At 46.9% G+C, this 20,535-nt stretch overlaps 1 protein-coding gene across 5 annotated transcripts in view; it reads left to right on the forward strand.

Moving 5' to 3' along the window:
• Nucleotides 1-20,535, forward strand: part of LOC109853107 (zinc finger homeobox protein 4) — a 307,047-nt gene that overhangs the window by 206,301 nt on the left and 80,211 nt on the right. For all 5 annotated transcript variants that reach the window (XM_020424878.1, XM_020424879.1, XM_020424881.1 and 2 more), the window contains one exon: nt 17,077-20,405. In XM_020424878.1, coding sequence (XP_020280467.1) covers nt 17,270-20,405 — 3,136 coding nt within the window. In that variant the 5' untranslated portion in view covers nt 17,077-17,269. The remainder of the gene's footprint in view (nt 1-17,076; nt 20,406-20,535) is intronic.

Genomic DNA, 20,535 nt, shown 5'->3' on the forward strand with positions numbered 1-20,535 from the left:
AAATGCGACTCCACAAAGAAGTTTCTGTATTCTCCCGCGATCGACTGCTACCTCAACATTGTTTCGCTCCGAACGTCCTCAAGTGTTGTACGCTAGGATCGTTTCTTGGCACAGACGTCCTGCCAGGAGGACGTGTCCTGCTTTCCTATTATAACACGCTCGCGATAATAGTTACACACGCGACAAGATACAACGCATTGACGTTGTTTATCATATAAATTACTTGTTTAAGTACAGCTTTACTTTTCTGAGAATAAAAAAAAAAAAAAAAAAGCACGAGTTTGACGAACGCGAATATTGCGCAAGAATTTTGCATTTCGAATAAAACACGAAAGAAGAGAAGAGCGCGTTATTTAAAAATCGAGCTTTGTGTGGCGCGAGAATCGCGTCCCGTTTGCATATTCCTCGTAGAGCCGTTGCTTTTTTTTTCGCGTCTCAGCGTTGTTTCTCGCGTCATTGTTTTTTATTTTGTATACGTAACACGCGCAGAAATTCAATATTAATTCAATATTAATAATTTTTGTCTAAGCAATGACTGGGTATAATTTATATATTAACAGCAAAGGTTATTTTATTAGCTATTCCGTGACACTTTTTTTTATTGGACATTGTCCTTGGACACACGCTCGTAAATTAATCATCGTTGAGCTTTCAACAACAACAACGGCGCGTAACGAGGTCCTTCGCGCGTTGCAATTCCACACTCGCACAAAAGGGAGCTTTTTCACTTCCGTTCGTGCACAGATCTTTCTTTTCTCGAGGTTTTTCATTCCGAGATCTCTTGTCCTCGTTACCGGCGCTTGCAGATTTAACCGTCCGTGTGTATCGCGCGCCCGCGTGCTGCTTGCTGCTACGCGCATCACGTTCCGCCGATCGCGCCTCTTCAATCGAGTCCTTTCGATAGGCGCCAAACGCCGTGTCATTCCACTTAATTCCGTGTAAAATTTTAGGCGACTCATTAAGTAACTAGAATGAAGCGCCGTGAATGCGCGAACAAACGGGAGAGGGGAGGGGGGGAGGAGAAAAGTAACAAACGACACAATTAAATAGCAATCGTCGCGGCGACGACGCTCGTTAATGGCCGGCAGACACGTCGGCAGAACGCGCGAAGTTAAAGCTGTTTCACTCCGTCATTATTTGTTTGTACCAATTAAGTAGTACCTTCGGTTGGAACCGGAACGCCGCGTCATTCCGTTTAATTCAAGTCGAAATTTCAACCGGTTCTGGTTGCCTGACGAAGGTCGAGACAATAAAAATAGCGAGTACACCCGTTAATGATGTAATTAAGAATAAATAACGTGTATTTTCGTGCGGAAAAAGATAATTTTTCGACAGTTTTGACATTTAAAAAAAAACACACACACACACATATGCTCTCGTCGAACGCCACATTATCACGGATACGTCGGATATCGCGGACGTGAAAAATATGAACGTAACAAATTAACATTTTGACGTCGCGAAGAGATTTTTCTCAAATCGATAGTGTGAAAATCACATTTCTCGTCGTGACGAGCGTTCGCGATGCGAACTGTACGCAGGGCAATCAACGCCGGGATGAATTCCGGTTCTGAGATAAAACCAGCAGCGATGATCGAAAGTGTTTCCGTTGCTTATCGCTCGTCGCGCGGGAAAAAAATCGAGAGAACGAGTACGGGAGATTATCGTGAGATTTAGACGAGCGGTGATTAACTTAATAAGTGTCATTCATGTTTCCGTCTCTCGCTTTCTAGATATCAGTGTGCGAACTGGCGAGTTTCCTCGAAAGATAGCGCGCGCGGTTCTAATCAGCGACATGAGCTAATAGTCGATAATCTTGATGCGTCGAACACACACTCGCAACTATGTCTTGCAGGTGAATGAATGAAACGATAAGAACGAATGAATGAAAACGATTAAGTAAATATCTCACGCACTTGAAACTCCACGTGAAATATGTGACTATTAATAGATCTCGAAGCGCGTGTTTCGCCACTTGCGCGTATTTTCCTGACGATATGTTTGAAGGCAGTTTCGTCGGGAGAAACACACAAATATATGTATCGAATTGTTTTCGAAAGAGCGCAAAGGGACGTACGGGTTAAATTTCGTTTTGTTCTCATTTTTTTTTATAGCGCGAAACGCTATTCTCTCAAGAATCAGTTTTCCAAAACTACTTTGTTTGTACTACAATTAGGAACAAATAGGCTTCGTCTTTTTTACAACTGAAAAAATTTCTTTACGAGAAAACTTAATTTTCTTTTGTTCGGAAATGTGAAACCGGGTAATGAAAATTGACAAAAAAATCAAAAACGGTTGAACGGAACATGTAGAAAAGTGCGTTTTTTATTCGAAAAGACTCGAAATATTTAACAACGGTAGGAAAACAACATTTGTGACGCATTTGGCGTGTCCTGACATTGTTCTTAAATCTTAGAAACTTTATTATTATCCGACTTGTCCTCAATACCCGTATGCAAATTATGCGCGAGCGACAAACAAACAAAAACGTCAGAGAAAGACCGGCGGAAATTACAATCATCGGCGGTGGGTAAAAATCGACACGGAGAAACGAATGGCTTCTCGCTACATGTGACGGCAATGTCGGTTGGACATGAAGAATTTGAGCGATTAGTACATGCTGCGACCTTCCTTTCACGAGGCGCATACAAATCACAACGCGTCGACGACTGCCGTGCTACGCGCTGAAGTCCTGTTTAACCGGCCACGAGTTATTCATACTTCAACGTTTTCGAGTCCTAGTCTGTCTGCGGTTAGTCGCGGCATATATCTCCGGAGTGGGAGCGAACCAGTCCGACGGCAACGTTCGCAAAACGACATAAATTTCGACTCAGCTGCGAAATAAGAGGAAAAAAAACGAAAAAAATTGACTAATACGCCAATTAAATCGCTGCCGTTGGACTTGTTCTATAAATCTTATCGGGGTTCCGCACAAAACGTGTATTATAAACCGCCGGCTCTCGTTCAAGTAAATTTCTCCCAAGGTTCTCTCCGAAATGTTTCTCCTAACGCAAAAAGTCAGTCAACAGAAAGTCTCTCTCTCAAAAAGAAAAAAAATTAGAAAACAAAAGTGTCGCGATATTTTTCACTCTTTTATCCATCTCTTTCGATCCTCTTCCTCACGTTCGAAATCTCCTAAAGCCGAAAACACAAAAGTGCTTACTTAAGTTCAAACTTGAGAGAGACGTGTTTTTATTCTCGATTCAGATTTCCATGTAGATTCTTTGCCGCGGAAACGATTGATTGACCGATGGAAGCGTCGACTCCCACGCGCGTTTCCTTTGTTGACGCGCAATATGAGCGCGAGTTGTATCGATTATCTCAATCATATCTTCAGACGCTGCGCTTCCGACACACCAGTGGGTAAACAACATGCGTGTCAAAGCGTGAGACGAGCTGCTCGTCTTGTCAGGCGAACTAGCCACTACAACTTTTTTCAGAAAATATGTAACAAGCCGCATCGAAGATAAAGTTGCTCGCGTTATCGCCAACTTATTTTATCCGAACAAAACAAACCCGCGTAAAATTAATTAATCTCACAATTTTTCCTCACGATTGTTGCGCGCGACAACTCGATGCAATACATTTTTTCGTGTCACACTCTCGTGACATTCGAAATCGAGAGATATCGCAAGTTATTCTCGCGGAGCGGAAGAGGGAGTAAAAAAAAAAAAAAAAATCAATTTACGGAGCGCGAATAAAGTAACGGGGGCTTCGCGAACAAATGTGGCGCATCCGAAGCGGGAAGCTTTCTTCGAACGGCGGCGTGTGGGCGACCCCCTAACCGCGTGTGATTCCACCTCCCGATAAGAATACTCCGCGACTAGGTGTACAACCCCACGGAACACGGAAAACAAGGACATTCCTCACGTCCCCGCCTTCGAAATAGGATTACCTTGCTCCATTCATCCCTTCAAGAGTTGTAGAACTTGTCACGTGGGCGGGCGTGTATTATGTCGTGGATTCTTCTCCGTACGTTGAGGGAGATCGAAACCTAACCTCACGTCACACATCCACTCGCTCTTTGCTCTCCGTTGCAGCGGAGCTGAGTGGGATTTACTTGTTTGCTATTTGCGGCGCGCTGTTCCGCGCACATTGGCGCAACTAAATAAATATAGAAACACACACACACACACACATATACACAGGCTACGCTAATTACACGCGAGAAATCTTATTTAATATCAAATGTAAATGTATTTTTTTTTCAGTCCGTGTAGTGTCATTGAAATTTTCTATTCGCAACAAATTACGTACCACGTTCGCGATCCCATCGATGTAACAGTCGCCGACCTAACCAATCATCTCTCGCAACGCGACCATCTCCCGGCGTTTTTCGCGACACAATTATTATTTGTTATGAAACCGCACGTTTTTTCGCGCCGTAATGAACTCAAATCGAAATTTATTCACGCGCCGCTCATCTCTCTCTCGCGCCGAGTTCCTTCCCGGCCGGCGATTAAAATCAGCATGATCGTCCGGAATGACGTGAAAGATTTTTCGCGGCACCCGCGTACTGACTCCACGAGTCATCCAATCAATCATTCATTTCCGCGCGGGCTCATTGTGCGACGCACGGATCATCCGAGAGCAGAGCTCGCGGCTATCGATACATCTTTTATCGACAGTCGTATTACACTTCCTTTTTTCTTCCCCTCTTCTCTCTTCCCCGGCGTCGCATCCCACACTCTTTTTCGCTCCTCTTTACCCGCTTTATGTCTATTTCCTTTCTCATCCCGCTCTTCTACCCCTCCCCCCTCCCCACGACTCCCCAATAATGACATGTTGTTGGCCGAGGAAATTACACCAGTACTTATGAAACAAGTTGCCCGCGCGGGCGCGCGAATCCCTTCGTATCGCGCGCGCGCACCCGGTATACGTGCGTCGGTCTAATGGCATATGAATAATTGAATATCCGCCTTATCCGGCTCGTATCTGCGAGCCGCGCGAGTACATCATTCTGTTGGAGCACGGCTTACTAACGGGTGTCCCGGGCAGCGATTCCGATAGCTCACCGCCGCCGGGGGGGACGTGACCACATCACCGGCTGTTCGCGTCGCCGTGTCGCGTCTACGAAATATAATAACACACTCTGATGGAAGATTGAAACTAATTGACGGATCCGACGCCGCGGATATAAAAAATCAGCGACACGAGTTGATTTGAGAACATTAAAATTCTATATAACTTTTTGAAATGTGTGTTTTGGTCACCTGTTCTTTCGCGCGAATCGTCAGGAGATATATTTAAAGACAAAACCGCCAGCCGGACGGTTTCGTGCGGCTCGAAGTGAAGTAGCTGTGACGTATTCCGCGCAACCACAGTGATTAGGTATCGATGCGACGCAGATAAACGCCGCGTCGCGCTCTGCCTGTATGTATTCAACGGACGATCGCGTGTCGGTGAACAATCCTCGTGGGGGGACAGTTCCCTAATTTCGGGACGCTACATCATCCTCGCAACAATCGGGAGTGTGTATTGTCGTACAATACGACCGTTTTCGAAAACACCAGGATGTCGCGTGTAGCGTTATCGCTCGCACACGAGCTTGAGTTTGCCTCCCCCTCCGTTAATTGCGAGAGAACGCATACATAGGGAAAACATATCATTGACGTCAATACTCGTCGTCGGGATCAATTTGTCGAGGCGTATCGATGGACGGGCGATTTCGTGCTGCTTTTTTTTCTACGTTTCATCTATTGTATATTCTCTTTGAGCTAATATTCTACGAGCGATATACATAAATGTAAACCGTTACCGTGTAATTTCGTTGCCGCTGCTGCTTTTCGTAATGACGAGCGCGCGCGTCTGGTCCTCGAGAACGGTCTCGCAATCGCTTTCGAAGGACAACTGGCAATTAGCAATAATTCCAGCAGACAATGTACCCGCATATCTCATTCGCAAGGCGGGACAATAAAGAGGCGCACACGCGACACTTAATAGGCGCGCGATGACTGCGTACCAGCTATTGGCCCGTTGCGCGGACGTTAGCGAATGGCCTCCTATTCGCTGCTCGCGTAGAATGCGCGAAACACAGAGACCGTGTTCGGTTTCCGTTTGTTGACGCTTCGATTGACGTGTTTTTTTTTTTTTTTTCTCATAGAAACTACTCCTCGGGTAATTTTGTCGAATGTTGGAAAAAAAAAAAATAACAGATCCGCGCGCTCCAGATTTTCAATGCACGCTTTCTGCTTTTTCGACCCGTCTTTCGGCGCGAAAGAAAAAAAGAGGAAGAGGAAAAGCAACAAAAACCGAAGACATTGTATTTTCACTCCAAACCGCGAAACGATGGATTGTAATAATGATTTCCACGGTTGAGAGACGATGCGCGACGTCGTTGTCGTTTCGCAGCGTCGTCGCGTCGCGCAGCATCTGCCGATCGCCGGTCTCCTAACAGGTGTCATCGACACTTCTGCGGCTCCAGATTGACGGCTCGTTAACGGCGATCTTCTTCCTCGTCTCTCTCTGCCCTCGTTCGCTCTTCTTTCGCCGCGATGACGCCGTGAGACGACGACGACGACGACGACGCGGCTTCCCGTCGTCGTCGAAACACGTTCCCGATCGATGGAAAACGAAACGCGCGCGGCGACAACACGTACGGCTTTCTTGTCCCGTTCGTCCCGACAGCTCTCCTAATGATCTCGTTCCCGCACAGGAATTTGATAATTCTCCTCCCCTCGCGTGCGCAGTAACGGCGGCGGTCACTTTTTCACCGAACGAAAAATTATTGACGATGCGCGCGCGCGCGCGCGGCTTCTTTTCTCAGCGTTTTAACAATATTGCGGAAAAAGAGTTTCCGTAGCACACACGACATATTCTTCTTCTCTTATCGATTTATGCACACACATCGGTTGTGCACACACATCGTTTCATCCGAGTCTAATGCAACAGGCAATTAGATCGTTTTATATCGGAATACGTCATTTGTGACATGCGAAAGCAATTTCTTTTCTTGGGGGAGGGAATGGGTTTCCGGATAGGTTCAATTTCATAAGCGGCCTTCTCGCCGCGCTTTTGTGTCTTGAAAAACAGGATGTAACAACAATCGTCGCAAAATTGAAGCCACGAAGATGCAAGGTTTATTTCTTTTTTTTTCTTTTCTATCCAGGTCGATGTAAAATATAGTTTATTATGTATTTGTTATATTATAATTATATTATATTATTGATATATAATTTATATATTTTTATTTATAAATAGAATTCAAATGTTTCTACTTCTGATTTTTTTAAGTGCGTCGACTAAAATACATATGAATTTTTTTTGCTGCTACAATATTTCGCTTCATGAACTGCTAAAACGCACAGCTCGTCCGCGGTAACAAGACGGTCCGTTTGTTCTTCTTGTTCGCGATGCGGGGCGCAAACGCGGAGCGTTCTCTCGTTCCCTTTTACGAGTCGTACGGAAGCGCGGCGGAGACCGGTATATCCATAAAATGATCGCGCGCACGCGGGCGCGTCCGGATTACCTCCTTCCACGCGCGCGCGTGCGTTTGCCATAAAGGGTTACGCACGATCGAAAGGGTTGAGAGATGTATATCGGGCGTGGTGACGACGGCAAAAGGGGGAGCATTAAAACGCGCGCGAGAACGCGCGAGTTTGCTATTATGCCACGGATTGTTTGCTTTTGCGGCCTCCTAATGAGATCGCCGCAGAGAATCTAACGATCCGACCCGTTGAACGTGCCGCCCCGATCTCCCACCGCTGATTTACAAACGAGCACACAGTTTAGAAATAACGTTAATGTATTCTTTTCTAATTGCGTATTTTTTCCCCTCATAAACTACAAATTTATTTCTTTTTTATATTGAAAAATTATTATTTATGCTCAACGCTTGCGAGAATCGGTCTCTCGCGCGACTCTCTCGGCCGTGAAAGCAATAGAATTTCCCGGTCGCGGCCATGTTTGAACGATAGGTGCGTTTGCCGTAATGCGTCGGAACCGTGAGCGGTGTCGGTGCTGCGCTGTCGTGCGGTGGGTGTGCGGACCGTTTAAATCAATTTGTCGTCACGCACGAGTACGCGCGACGAACCTTCTTTCAGTTAAACTCCGGTTTCCAGCCTTCCGCGCGATGATTTTCAACGATGACGACGCGCGCAGACACGAGAGAGACACGTCAACGGATTCAATTAGTCGGTTTCCTTTTCTCGACATCACTTCGTTTCGAGTTGGTTCGCGCTCGTGTCGTTGTTTCGCTTGCCGACAATACGAGCAACAATAAATTTAATAAACAGAGCTCGGTTCCGGTTGTGTTACACGCTGGCGACATCGTCGTCGTCGTCGTCGTCGTCGTCTTGGTGCTGTGTATAGACACACTCTTCCTCATCGATGTTCCGAAGCTTACTACATATGCGTCATTGGCGGGCGAACCCTTTGTCCCGGGGTATAATTAGCCCCTCGTACGCTACACACACACCGCGCGCTTATGTGCATAAAAGCGCCTTCTCTCTATCTATTGCCTTCGAATCGAAGCACGACGATGCCACGTGTCACGCCACGCCATCACGGCGCGCTTCGCTTCGGTGTCGCGTTGTCTCGCTCGGCTTTTATACAAAGTTTTACACCAGACAAGAAGTCACATTGTGCAACCAGCAGACTTCACCGCGACGCTTTGTTCGCATCGAATGGGCGCGCTCCGAGTAATTTTGCTGCGTCATAACGCGCGATAATGTTAACTTTAAAACGCAGACCAACGCGCGAAGAGAGTCTTTGTCTTACAAGTTCTATTTATTTATTTTTTTTTTTTTTTCACGTAAATAATGAAGTGACTATTTTTGTTGCGTTGATAAAATTTGTTTTTAATCTAAGAAAAGACACAAGCGCATGAATCCGATGTTGTTGCGCGCGATTGTTATCTCAACCTTCGACGGATGGACGGATGCTAGATCGTGAAGAGCGGCGGCGATGGTATGCGAATTCGTCGGAATCCCGAACGACCATAAATCAACGCAGCGTTCCTCTCTCGGCGCGAGGCATCTCCCGGTAACGGAGATCATTAGCGCGGGCACCTAGAAACCGGCCGAGAGAACCCAATCAGGGAGGCCACCCGCTCGCTCTTTGGACGCTGCCACCACGCGGGGGAGCTAATAAAAAATTCCTCCGGTTGAAGCACCACGGTTGCGTGGAGTCGAGATCTCGCATTGACATCTCGCGTTGATAATATCCGCGCGATATATAGTATTAAATTATTAATCAATATTCAAGCCGCGGTTATACATGCGCGCTCCTATTGGGGGAGACACCCAATAGAAATCGATCCGTCTTTTATCTGTCGTTCTGACGGTGCGTGGGATCGCATCGACCTATTTGCATCGATATCGAAGACCACATATAAAACGCTCCGTTTCGAGCGCGCACCTGGGCGGGAGGGGAGATGACTGGTAGCTACTTGACGAAATCGACTTGGTGTGTATTCGTCGTGGCATAACGCCTCGGTAGTCCTGTATCGATCATTATCCGCGGGACACGATAGACATATCTATAGGGTACTTATTCACTTAACTACATGACCGTGTATAAACTTGAGTCGCTTAAACGCCGAACTATACGTCTATTCTTGTCATGAATAATCAAGCAATATAAATCCGGCAGATGCCTAACAATGTCGAGAAGAAGAGAGAGAAAGAGAGAGGCATTATTTTCTTATAAACGTTAAACTTTTTTCTAATTATAATAGCAAATAAAAACAAATAAATATAAAATAAATAGATATAGTAAATATAAACATAAATATAATAGCAAATTTATATATATATAACAAGAAATAATTTTTTTATTTGCAGCAGAAATTGAGTAAACGATTCGAATGTAATTGCACCACACATTAAAGATGTTACCTTTCATTTTCGGAAAATAAGAAGAATAGAAGAGTTTGGAAAATAAACGAAAATTTTTGAAATTCTCTTTAGATCTTTTGCCCAAACGGAACGGTTTGTATATTATTATTGCTCTCGATGTGCTACGAACAGACACAGGAACTCAACGACGACGGAAGCCGTATCGATCACATTAAGAAATGTTTTTATAATTCCTGGCGACGTTCGTGAACGCGTATAAGTGTCCGCGCACACGGACGCGCGCTCTACGAGTCGCGATAGATCGCTAGGTAGCTGGGTAGGTAGGTAGGTAGCTAGCCGCCATGTCTAATTATGTCGCATTGATTTTGTCATTAGCCGCCCCACGTCGACGGCCGACGTCGGAGCAAAAAGCACTTCCTACCCCCGAGGTAGGAAGCCTCGAGGCCTCGTTCTTCTTTTTGATCTAAAGGTGAATACGTTTGTACATCGGAGAAGTACATCGGAGATCGGAGACGTCAAAAACCAAGATCAAAAATCAAGTCAAAGAGCAACAAACTTCGACCGTTACGGGAAAACGTTTCGATCGGAAGTTGAAGAATAAAACGAGATGCGACGCGTTGCGTCACATCTCGTTGATTGCGTCGCGGAAAATGTTGTCTCGAGGAGGTTACACAGTACATTGTGCCTCTTTGCTGGTTCCGCCTTGACGCTCCTCGTTATCTTGGCTCGAGCTATACCCAAGTTGCGCACGCAACTTATACCACGCGTGGATGATGCTCTCTGACGTATACGCGGGTCAAGTGTCGCCGAGAAGTTAAATGAGATCGTTACGGAACTCGTCTCGACGCAAACGAGTCGCGGTTGCAGATTTTGCAATCGTCATCTCTCGCGCTGCGATCCTATCTCCTCGATCTGTGTCCTCCGTAACAATGCGGAGAATTTTTGTGTGTGTTCACACGTTTTCTTTGAAAACGTTTTTAAAAATATTTCTTTAAAAAAAAAATCTGTTACATGTGTTGTGTCTTGAATAAAAAAAAAATCTGTTACGAAATTGTTTTTCTTCACAAATCTCGAGCGAGCAAAGTCGATGGCGCAATACGCTACGAAAAAGCGTGCGGCGCGATCAGACTTCTCTCTCTCACGGCTTGACTTAATTGAGGATCCCCCACGCTAACGGGGTTAATTGGCGGATTCGTGTCTGGACCGGATGCTTGCGCGCGGACGACGAAAATTCGATGAAATCTAATAATCGGTGACCGCCAACGAGAGCGAGCGAGCGAGCGAGCGAGCAAAAGCAAGAGCTTGCCCGGTCCCGGTGTACGTGCGTGCGCGTGCGTGTTACGGGCGAGTTTCTCACGGTGCATTGGGAGGAAATTATAAGGGAATGGGTTAAACTCTGGGTTACCCCCGCGGGGAGGCGGGGATAGAGAGAGAGATAGAGATAGAGGGAGTGAAAAGAGGAGAGAGGGCCTCTCTCCGAAGCCCGCGAGGAAGACAAGACTGCGCGTTCGCGCGCAAAGTGGGGGAAAATCATACTTAATTGATATCACAAAGAGGCCCTCCTCGCGCTCAGCACCCAACCCTAACTTCATAATCGCCGGCTCCACCGTCGGATTAAACGCCGCTCGGATCCATGTTGCACGTAAATTACGCGCGCGCTCGCTCGCTCGCTCGCTCGCTCGCTTCGCCTGCCTTCGTGCGCTCTGCCCTTCACTTATTGCCGTTGTCTTCGAGTGAGAGAAGAGGGCCCGCTCTCTCCCAACCGTCGGTTCTTCGGTTGCCCCCGGTGCTGCTTCCCCTTCCTCCCCTCCTCATTTCTCGCAGCTTCTTCCCTGTTCTTCCTTCTGCTCGTTTCTCTCTCTCTCTCTCTCTTTCATCTCTTTCTCTTTCCGTCTGATTGCGAGCGAATATTCTATGTGTATGTGTGTGTGTGTACGGAGCAGATTCCTCCGGGCAATCGAAATAATATCGATTAATCGACTCTTATCAGATACCGCCCCTGGCCCCCGACAGGGTGCAGCAGCGAAGTATGAAAATGTCGATAAGACGAGAGGAACTTGTACACGCAAACTTGCGAGTCATTCGGACTCGTAAAAGAGCACGAAAGAGAGAGAGAGAGAGAGAAAGAGTCGTCTTGAACCTCTTCAATCCGCCACCACGGATCATCGATCACCTTCCCCCGCGTTTGAAATCCGCTGGGAAAATTTGTTTCTACGCGAGCGATGAGAAAAGCGCGCGTGGAAAGAGAGTTTCTCGCCATCCACACCCCTTCCCCCTTCGCGCTTTGTTATTTCTCCGATTCTAAACGCATTAGTCCGTATCCGCTTGAGGAGATAATTATCGATTGCGTGTTACTAAGCAAATCGGGCGTGTAGTCGCGTAGTTTGTTACAAGTTTTACACGCATTGCATTCGCGCATTAGCAAACGCCGCTCGTTATCGACAAAGCGCGCGCGCGGTCGATATTCTCATTGCGAAATTACAAGACAGCGATCAGTAAATAAAACTATTATACGCGATTTTTATTATTATTCTTATTATTATTATTATTATTATTCTCAGAACCGGGGACAGATCGGCGATGAATATTTGAATCGTAAGTGCAAATCGGTGCCCTCTTTTTTTCCCTCCGGCGACGATGGCGGGGCTGATTGGCGCGCGATCGAAGACACTGCAAGACCGGGGTGTAATTATTTTGTACCGGTATTTGCACACAACACACATACGGAGCCGCGGAGCGCATAAGCAAACGACCAATCCGCGCGCTGCCGCGTGGGTTTCCGCGTACTTTTGTATGCGTCAGAGTTAAACGACGTCGGTCGTGGATAGTTCTTATCAGGCTCGGCCTGTGTGTGTGTGTACATATATTAAGTAGAAAGCTGGTCGAGCCACGTAATAACAATAATAAGAGCAACGCGCGGCCGCGGTTAATTGTATCGCGAAGCCGCGCGCTGTGCGTTGTACTCCTCGCGATTTTGACGCATTTTGATAATCTTTCTTGGAACTAGAAGAAGAAGACGTGAAACACGTTCGAAAGAACAAATCTCGAATATTTTCCTCGTCAAAGTGTCGCAAAAAATTGTCATTTGTAACTTTTTGTTACTATGTTCTGTGTTAGGCAATTATTCTCTTTACACATTTTTGTTTTATTTTTTTTACGTTCTCTTACGATGTTATTGCAATTAAAAGTGCAATGGTTGCAAGCAATGGTTTCTAATCTTGTATTAAAATACGTTATTTTCAGTACTTTTTGCACTTAACTGTATGATTGATAAAATCATTATTAATCGAGAATTGGTTGGCTTCGAATTAAAAAAATTAAAAATAATGCCAATAAGAATCCAGACATCGATGTTGGTGTGTTATTTAATATTTATTGATGTAATTTGCAATGTTAATTTAATGACTTCATTCCTACGTCAAAACGCGCGTTGCAAAAAATTTGTAAATACATTTAATAAATATTAAATAACAAACTAACATCAATCTTCCATTGATCTTCTCTTATTTTAATTTTTTTCTCTTATTTAAAATTTTTTTATTATTATTATTACGGTTTGAAGAGTGTGACAAGTGGACGTAGAGGTGTCTCGAGTAATGCGCCCTGTTTGTTCTGCGCGCGTTCTGTTTTTTTGGAGCACGCGAAAGTTTGCGGTTTGATTTTGCGCGCGACGCGGAATTTCGGACGGCTTCCGGTTTTCTTCGTAAGCTACACCCGGCTCGGGTGACCGACGAACAATATGTGGGTCCCGCACGTTTCAGCTGTGTCGAAACTCGCCCGACAGAAAAGGAACCGCCTCAACCTCTTCCTACCCTTCGAGGACACCCGTTTTCTTCCTCTTACCGCGGCACGCAAGCTCGCCTGAGAAATAAACAGGCACGATATATTCAATAAATAACGAGACGCGTACGAGATAATTGAGAGGCCATAATTGCACGCATCTTGCGTATTTCGTGCCGAATAAACGCGGCCAATGGTTTCGCCATGTGGGCCCCGTAGGGACTCGGACGGATGCCTCCTATCTTCGCAGGATACAAAAGGGATATATGTACGTTCGGGCGAAACGTTCGCGACAAACAAAAGGGGGTTCTCGGTGCATCGACTTCGCGGTCGCTCTTCTTCGCCGAACGTTTAACTCCCATCATCGCGGAGCGGTCGCTCTTCCCTTCGCCGAATCGTTCCTCACCCCATCCCTTCGTCCCTTCCCCACCTTCGTTGTAGATCCCACCGCTCTCTCCGTCGTCTTTCTTTCCGCCGCGCGTTATGTCATGGCGCTTCCCTTTTTCACTATTGAACACTCATCAGCCACCTGTGATCGTCTCCTCGACTTTCTCCAAAGTTGTAATTATGTCCGACTTTGTATCGTCCGCTGTTACGCGCTTGTAGATCGATCGGCGTTTCGTTTTTTAGTTTTACTTCCGCCTCGATGAATTGTTTCTCTCGGTTTATTTTTATTATTATTTTTTTTTAATACTTTTTACATCTTTTCAAAAATAATAAATTGCTTGAAACGCCGTTGCATCTACAATTTGTTTTTTTTGTTTTTTTTTTTTAACAACCGATTTTAATGTTTACTAAAAAATGTTTGTAAAAAATATTGTTTTAAAAAAACGAGATTATTTTCGTGCGCAGTTTTGACGAACGCGCAAATCATGACAACGCACTGTGGAGAGCAGTCGAAACTTGATGCTCTACCCTCGAAACGATCGCGTGGCCATGAATTGGCGACGTTAGAATGGTCGGGAGACAATTAAGATGCTATCGTTTAATTACGGCCGGACCCTGCGAAAACAAAGCCGTTTGACGGCCATACGTCTGTGATGTGAAGTCGACGCCGCTGGTTTTATTCTCCCGTTTATTCTTCCTGGCTTTCCTAGTCGAAATTAAATTGTGAAGTAGAAATAGGCAAGTCGAGGAGGCAGGTGATGTCAGATTGGCAGATGTTTTTTCGTCGTACCTTGCCGCGTCGCGCTATCTTCGTTTTCCAGACTATTTCTCACATACACGCCCGGTTCCCGATAACGTATCAATGTCGTTCGCACGATGTAACACGTCGACGAAAAACTCGAACCGTCTCAGAGATTAGGTTGAATAAACATAAATGGCGCGCGGCATTCTTTAATATTGAAACATTCGAGCAAAAATTTTACAGAGATATCAGACGCAAAACGTTAGTTCGCACGTACTGACGATATTAGTCAGTCAACACAAAGTAAGTTTCCACGTGCATCTCGGCAGACATGCGCTAAAGATGCGTTTTGCTCTCGTTCAGCACTTTCAAACCTCGGCGCGCAATTATATTACTCGAACGAACGTTTCGCTTTAACGAACGGTGTTGCGAGGAGGCAACCGTTTTATCGAAACGTCTCTGAGCGGCGCGTGATTGGACACCGGACACGAAGAATTCGCCTAGGATTGGCGGTATCGATCGAACGGATAATCCGAGAGGGAACGATCGCGTATATACCTCACGCATTATAAAAGCGGTATCGTTCGAAGAAAGAGAGATGCCGGGGGATACGGTGACTAGATTATGGAGTTTGCACCGCGGAATTATAACTGCGGCGAGAGAGATGACGGGAAGGTAACGGAGGCGAGCGGAGGAGGTGCACAGGGTGGAAGGAGGGAGCCCCCGACGGTAATGCCGCGTATACGCGTATATGCCATAATGTCCGGCGATACTGCCCCGCGGGCAAGAGGAGGACGATCGAATAAGATAGAGAGAGAGAGAGAGAGAGAGAGAGAGAGGGATCGTTCCAGGTTTCTTCCGCAGGATGGGATACTCTGCGCGGATCCGCGTCACGCCGTTCCACACCCCCGTGCACACGCACGCGAGCCGGCGAGCATAAATCCGAGTACACCCACTCGGCTCATCTTTAATCCGTTAGATTCCGTGAATGCTTGCGGCCGGCCTCTTCCTCACGACGTTGATTCGAGACCGCGATTCCGCGCGTAATTGGGATTAGATTATTAGAGTCCCGCTCCTCTCTCTTGCCCTTCTCTCTCTCTCTCGCTTCCGGCAGGAATTCGCATCATCGCGCACGTTTTCAGTGGAAAACGTGGATTATGCTCCCGCGTGCGTGTTATCCTCCCGCGTGCGGTAATCAAAGCGGCCGACGCTACCTCCTCGTTTTAGGAAACGCCGCGCGCAAAATGCGCTTAATCTTTTTCGCGCGGCGCTTGTTAGTTCTCCTCTCTCACCCCTCCCTCCCCCCCAACCCGAAATTGCAACGCGTCCGCTCTCGATTTGTAATTCGATTTATTCAAATTAAAATCGAATAAGTTCCACGGTGAAATAAAAACATAAATAAAAACAATAATAAAAAATTATAAAATTAAAAAACTGAAATTTTGAATTTTTTTCTGAATCTTACTTGAGAGCGAATTAAAACATTTTACGACGACAAAGGATGTGAATCTCTAAGTACGGCGGAATGACAATTGCTGCTGAAGTGTCGAATCTGCGCGAAAATGTAGTTGAAAGTTTGCACTACTTGATAACGTCACGCGATATATTCACGCAGAAAGAAGTTAATTCAGTGAACGGAGTTACGTAACTATTTGTGTGGACGGGAACAATGCTCTATTTCATACTAACTATATATAAATATATATATATATATGACGAAAAGCTCACATTGATAAAAGGAGAGAGAAACATACGTGGACGCGACGAAGGATCTTCTATCTGAGGGTATATTATAAGCGGGGGTATTCATAGCCAGACGATTGAGTTTTCGCCGTGCTCCTCGCGTCTTTTACTCTCACTATTGCCCGAACGGAAACATTGATATTTCATCGACAGATAAGCTCCGGCCGATCGATCGCAAACACAGCTGGGCTCACTCAGGTAAGCCGAACACAACGAGCCGTTGTGTTGCCGGCAGTTCTCCGCGTCTTTGTGTATCTATCCTTGCCTCGTCTTTCCCGGGCAATCCTCTGCACACGCAGCTTGCCGCAGTTCTGCGTATTTCTGCTATCTTTCGGCCGTCCTCGGATACGCTCCGACTTGTTTGACTGGATTATTCGACCAGACGATTTCTAAATATTCCGTGTGAAATATTCATTCGCGAGCGAGCGAGCGAGCTAACGAGCGACTCATCTCGCGAGAACAGTCCCGGAGTATTTCCGATCTACAGACAATTTACAAATATTGTCAAAACAACAAAATATTTATTGTAATACAAAAACTAAATTTACAAAATATCTTTTTGTAAATTATTGTATAAAAATAATTAAGTGCACTTATAAAATCAGTTTTTGTTATTTGCTGTTATAGGTACGACCTGGGCTTGCGTCGGGGTTGCTAGCGAACCGTCTCTCGCTGGGAAAAAAAAAGAAAAAACGGAAAAGCAATTGGCGAGAAAGCGAGCCAGCCCGTGCGGAAGAAGAAGACGAAGAGAGAGTCCGAAGAACGCAGGCGCAGGCGCCATAGGTGATGTGAGGCTGGCGCCCGCCTCACGTTTGGGGTGATGCCCTCCAGTGAGCCCCATCCCCCGTACCACCTTCAGCATCATATTCCTCCCTCGCATCTGCAGCAACACACACCGAGCGCGATCGAGCATCAGCTCTTTCAGCAGCTGGTGGCGGCTCATCATCATCAGCAACAACAACTACAAAGACAGCAGCAACACGGCGGTCCGTTCCAAAATTCCACCTACACGCAGCAGAAGCAGGAGATGAGCCCGGAGGAGGAGGGGGGCCGGGGGAGTGGTTCTCCCCCGGCGGCTGGGGCTGCACTCCATCAGCCCCATCACCCCCGCACGGCTAGTCCACCTTCGGGCACGGAACCCTGCACCCGCGATGCAATACCAACACCTACACCCATCGCGGACACCACGGCAACAAGCACAACCACGACCACTATAATGATCAAATCACAGCAAGAACAACAACAACAACAACAGGGTTCTAGCCCGAGTCCGAGTCCAACGGAAGGTGATGTCGAAAAATTTGACGGTAAGATTGTCTACAATCCGGATGGATCGGCTTATATTATCGAAGGCGAAAACGAGTTTAGCGACGAAGACACGGTTCTCCCAGACGGTTGTATTATAGATGGTCGCGGTGTATCGGTTCCTCATTCTTTAGTTTTCCCTCAAATCGCGAGCGCGTATTTTGTATCGCGATTATACGCGCATCAGGCGTATCAGCAACAACAGCAACAACAGCAACAACAACAACAACGTTCGGCGACTCAACAGCACGATCCGTTTTCCCCAGATCTTCCCGTAATGCACAGTTACAGGGTGATTAGTTACAGGAGCGTGGAAGGTTCGAAGCCGCCTCCTCCGAAGCCCACAGTACCACCACCGCCTCCCGCTGTGTCCGTTCCTGTTAAACCTATCCTAATGTGTTTCATATGTAAGCTCAGTTTCGGGTATGCGAAAAGTTTCGTTGCGCATGCCCAGGGCGAGCATCAGTTAACTTTAATGGAAGACGAACGACAGATACTCTCTCATTCTACGGCGTCAGCCATCATACAGGCTGTGGGTAGAGGAAAGCAGCCGCTCGTTAGTTTTCTGGAACCTGTCACAAGTGCGCGACCGCAGTCTGTACAGACGCAGAGTCATCAGAACCAACAACATGCAAACGATACAAACGATCACGAAACTACGCCAACGACGACGAGCACACCGGCAAGCACACCAGGCGTACCTAGTAGTCCTCAACAGCAACAAGCGGCGCAACATCAGTCGCAACAGCGACCTTCGCCGAGTACTCCATCCACACCCACGTCACATTCAAATCATCCTCTCACGTATAATCACCAGCAGCATCAATGGACCGGGGCTCAAGTGAGCGCCGCGTCCTGGGCCAAAGCTCCTGATGCCATATACAGTTCCCCTCCTCCGACCTCGTCAACGAAAGGATCTCCATCTTCGTACGCCGCGCTCACTCAGGCTCCCCCAAATTTTCTCACCGGCACCACGATAGGCGTCTGTCCGGAACATATGCAAGGTAGACCGAGTGGAGTCGAATGTCCGAAATGTGAACTCATATTAGCCAGCAGTCGATTAGCCGGTCCCGGCGGTCCTCTCGCTGGCATTCACAGTCGAAACTCATGCAAAACCCTGAAATGTCCCAAGTGCAACTGGCACTATAAATATCAAGAAACTCTCGAGATACACATGAAAGAGAAACATCCGGAAAGTGAGACTTCATGCATCTACTGTATCGCGGGCCAGCCTCATCCGAGGTTAGCGCGCGGCGAGACTTACACCTGCGGTTACAAACCGTATAGATGCGAAGTGTGCAATTATTCAACCACGACGAAGGGCAACCTCAGCATTCACATGCAGAGTGACAAACATCTGAACAATATGCAGGAATTGCAACAGGGTGGCGGAGGTGGTACCGGTGCTAGTAATCCATCCTCGTCTCAAGACGCGCCAATGCCAACGCGGAGTCCGCATCATCAGCAGAACCACAGTCCGCATTTGACGGCGCAAACAGGTAACCAAAGTAAACCGAAACCTACGTTTCGATGCGACGTTTGTAATTACGAGACAAACGTCGCGCGAAATTTAAGGATACATATGACGAGCGAAAAGCACACGCACAACATGCTTGTGCTCCAGCAAAACGTCAAACATATACAAACATTATCCGCGCTGTCACATCAGCATCAGCAAGCGCAGCATCATCATCAGCAGGCGCAACAACAGATTGAACAACTGCTTCATCTAGGTGGCTTGGACAAACCTCAACACGCGGAAGCGGCACTGGCTGACATGGCTTACAATCAAGCGCTACTGATACAAATGATGACCGGTGGTCAATTACCTCCCCAACTTCCGCCAGAACTCATGGGCGGCATGGCGAACATGAGCGCGATGGGTAATCTCGGTGGTGACGTTGGTCTTTCGCCAGACAGTATGGAACCTCCTCCGGAACCAGCAGACCAGGATCCGACCCATCTCTACCACTGCTGTGTCTGTAACAACTTCACGACAGACTCGTTGGAGAGTTTGAGCCATCATTTGGCTCTCGACAGAACGAGAAATCGCGAGGGTGAGATACTTACGGTGTTGAACGCCCACTTCATCTGCAAACTGTGTTCCTACAAAACCAACCTAAAAGCGAATTTTCAACTGCACTGCAAGACTGACAAGCATTTGCAACGTCTGCAGCACGTGAACCACGTGAAGGAGGGTGGTCCGTGCAACGAGTGGAAACTCAAATACGTGGCTTCGCCCACGAGTACCGCGCAATTGCGTTGCCACGCGTGCGATTATTACACCAACAGTGCTCATAAGCTCGCCATGCACGCCACTTCGCCCAGACACGAGGCGGCGGCTCTTCTGCTCCGTCATCTCGTCGAGGCGAGCAACAACATCCAAACCCCCGGAAAATTGTATCACTGCGCTCTGTGCGGATTCAACGCCCGACATCGACTACCGCTTCTGCAACACGTGAGATCTATACGCCATCTGCAGATGGAACAGTTGCATCAACTGCACAGAAGAAGCAACCTTCAGGGTAACGAGACCCCGCACACGGACATCGGCGACGTTTTTCACGTGGTGAGCGATCCCGACGTGCCGCCTACGCAACAATCCAGCCCGACCACGCCGACGACACCTAATGCCACGAGCACCAACAACGGTGAGACAAACAAACAATCTGATATCACATAACACTACATTGTCATGAGATGTGTTAACACGTTCTCTTGAAACACATCAATACACACTGTTTGAAACATTAATTTTGCAACAAGTGCGAGGATTGTTTT

Source organism: Pseudomyrmex gracilis, unplaced genomic scaffold (genome assembly GCF_002006095.1).
Source record: "Pseudomyrmex gracilis isolate BER0280 unplaced genomic scaffold, ASM200609v1 scaffold_43, whole genome shotgun sequence".
Taxonomy (NCBI): Eukaryota; Metazoa; Arthropoda; class Insecta; order Hymenoptera; family Formicidae; genus Pseudomyrmex; species Pseudomyrmex gracilis.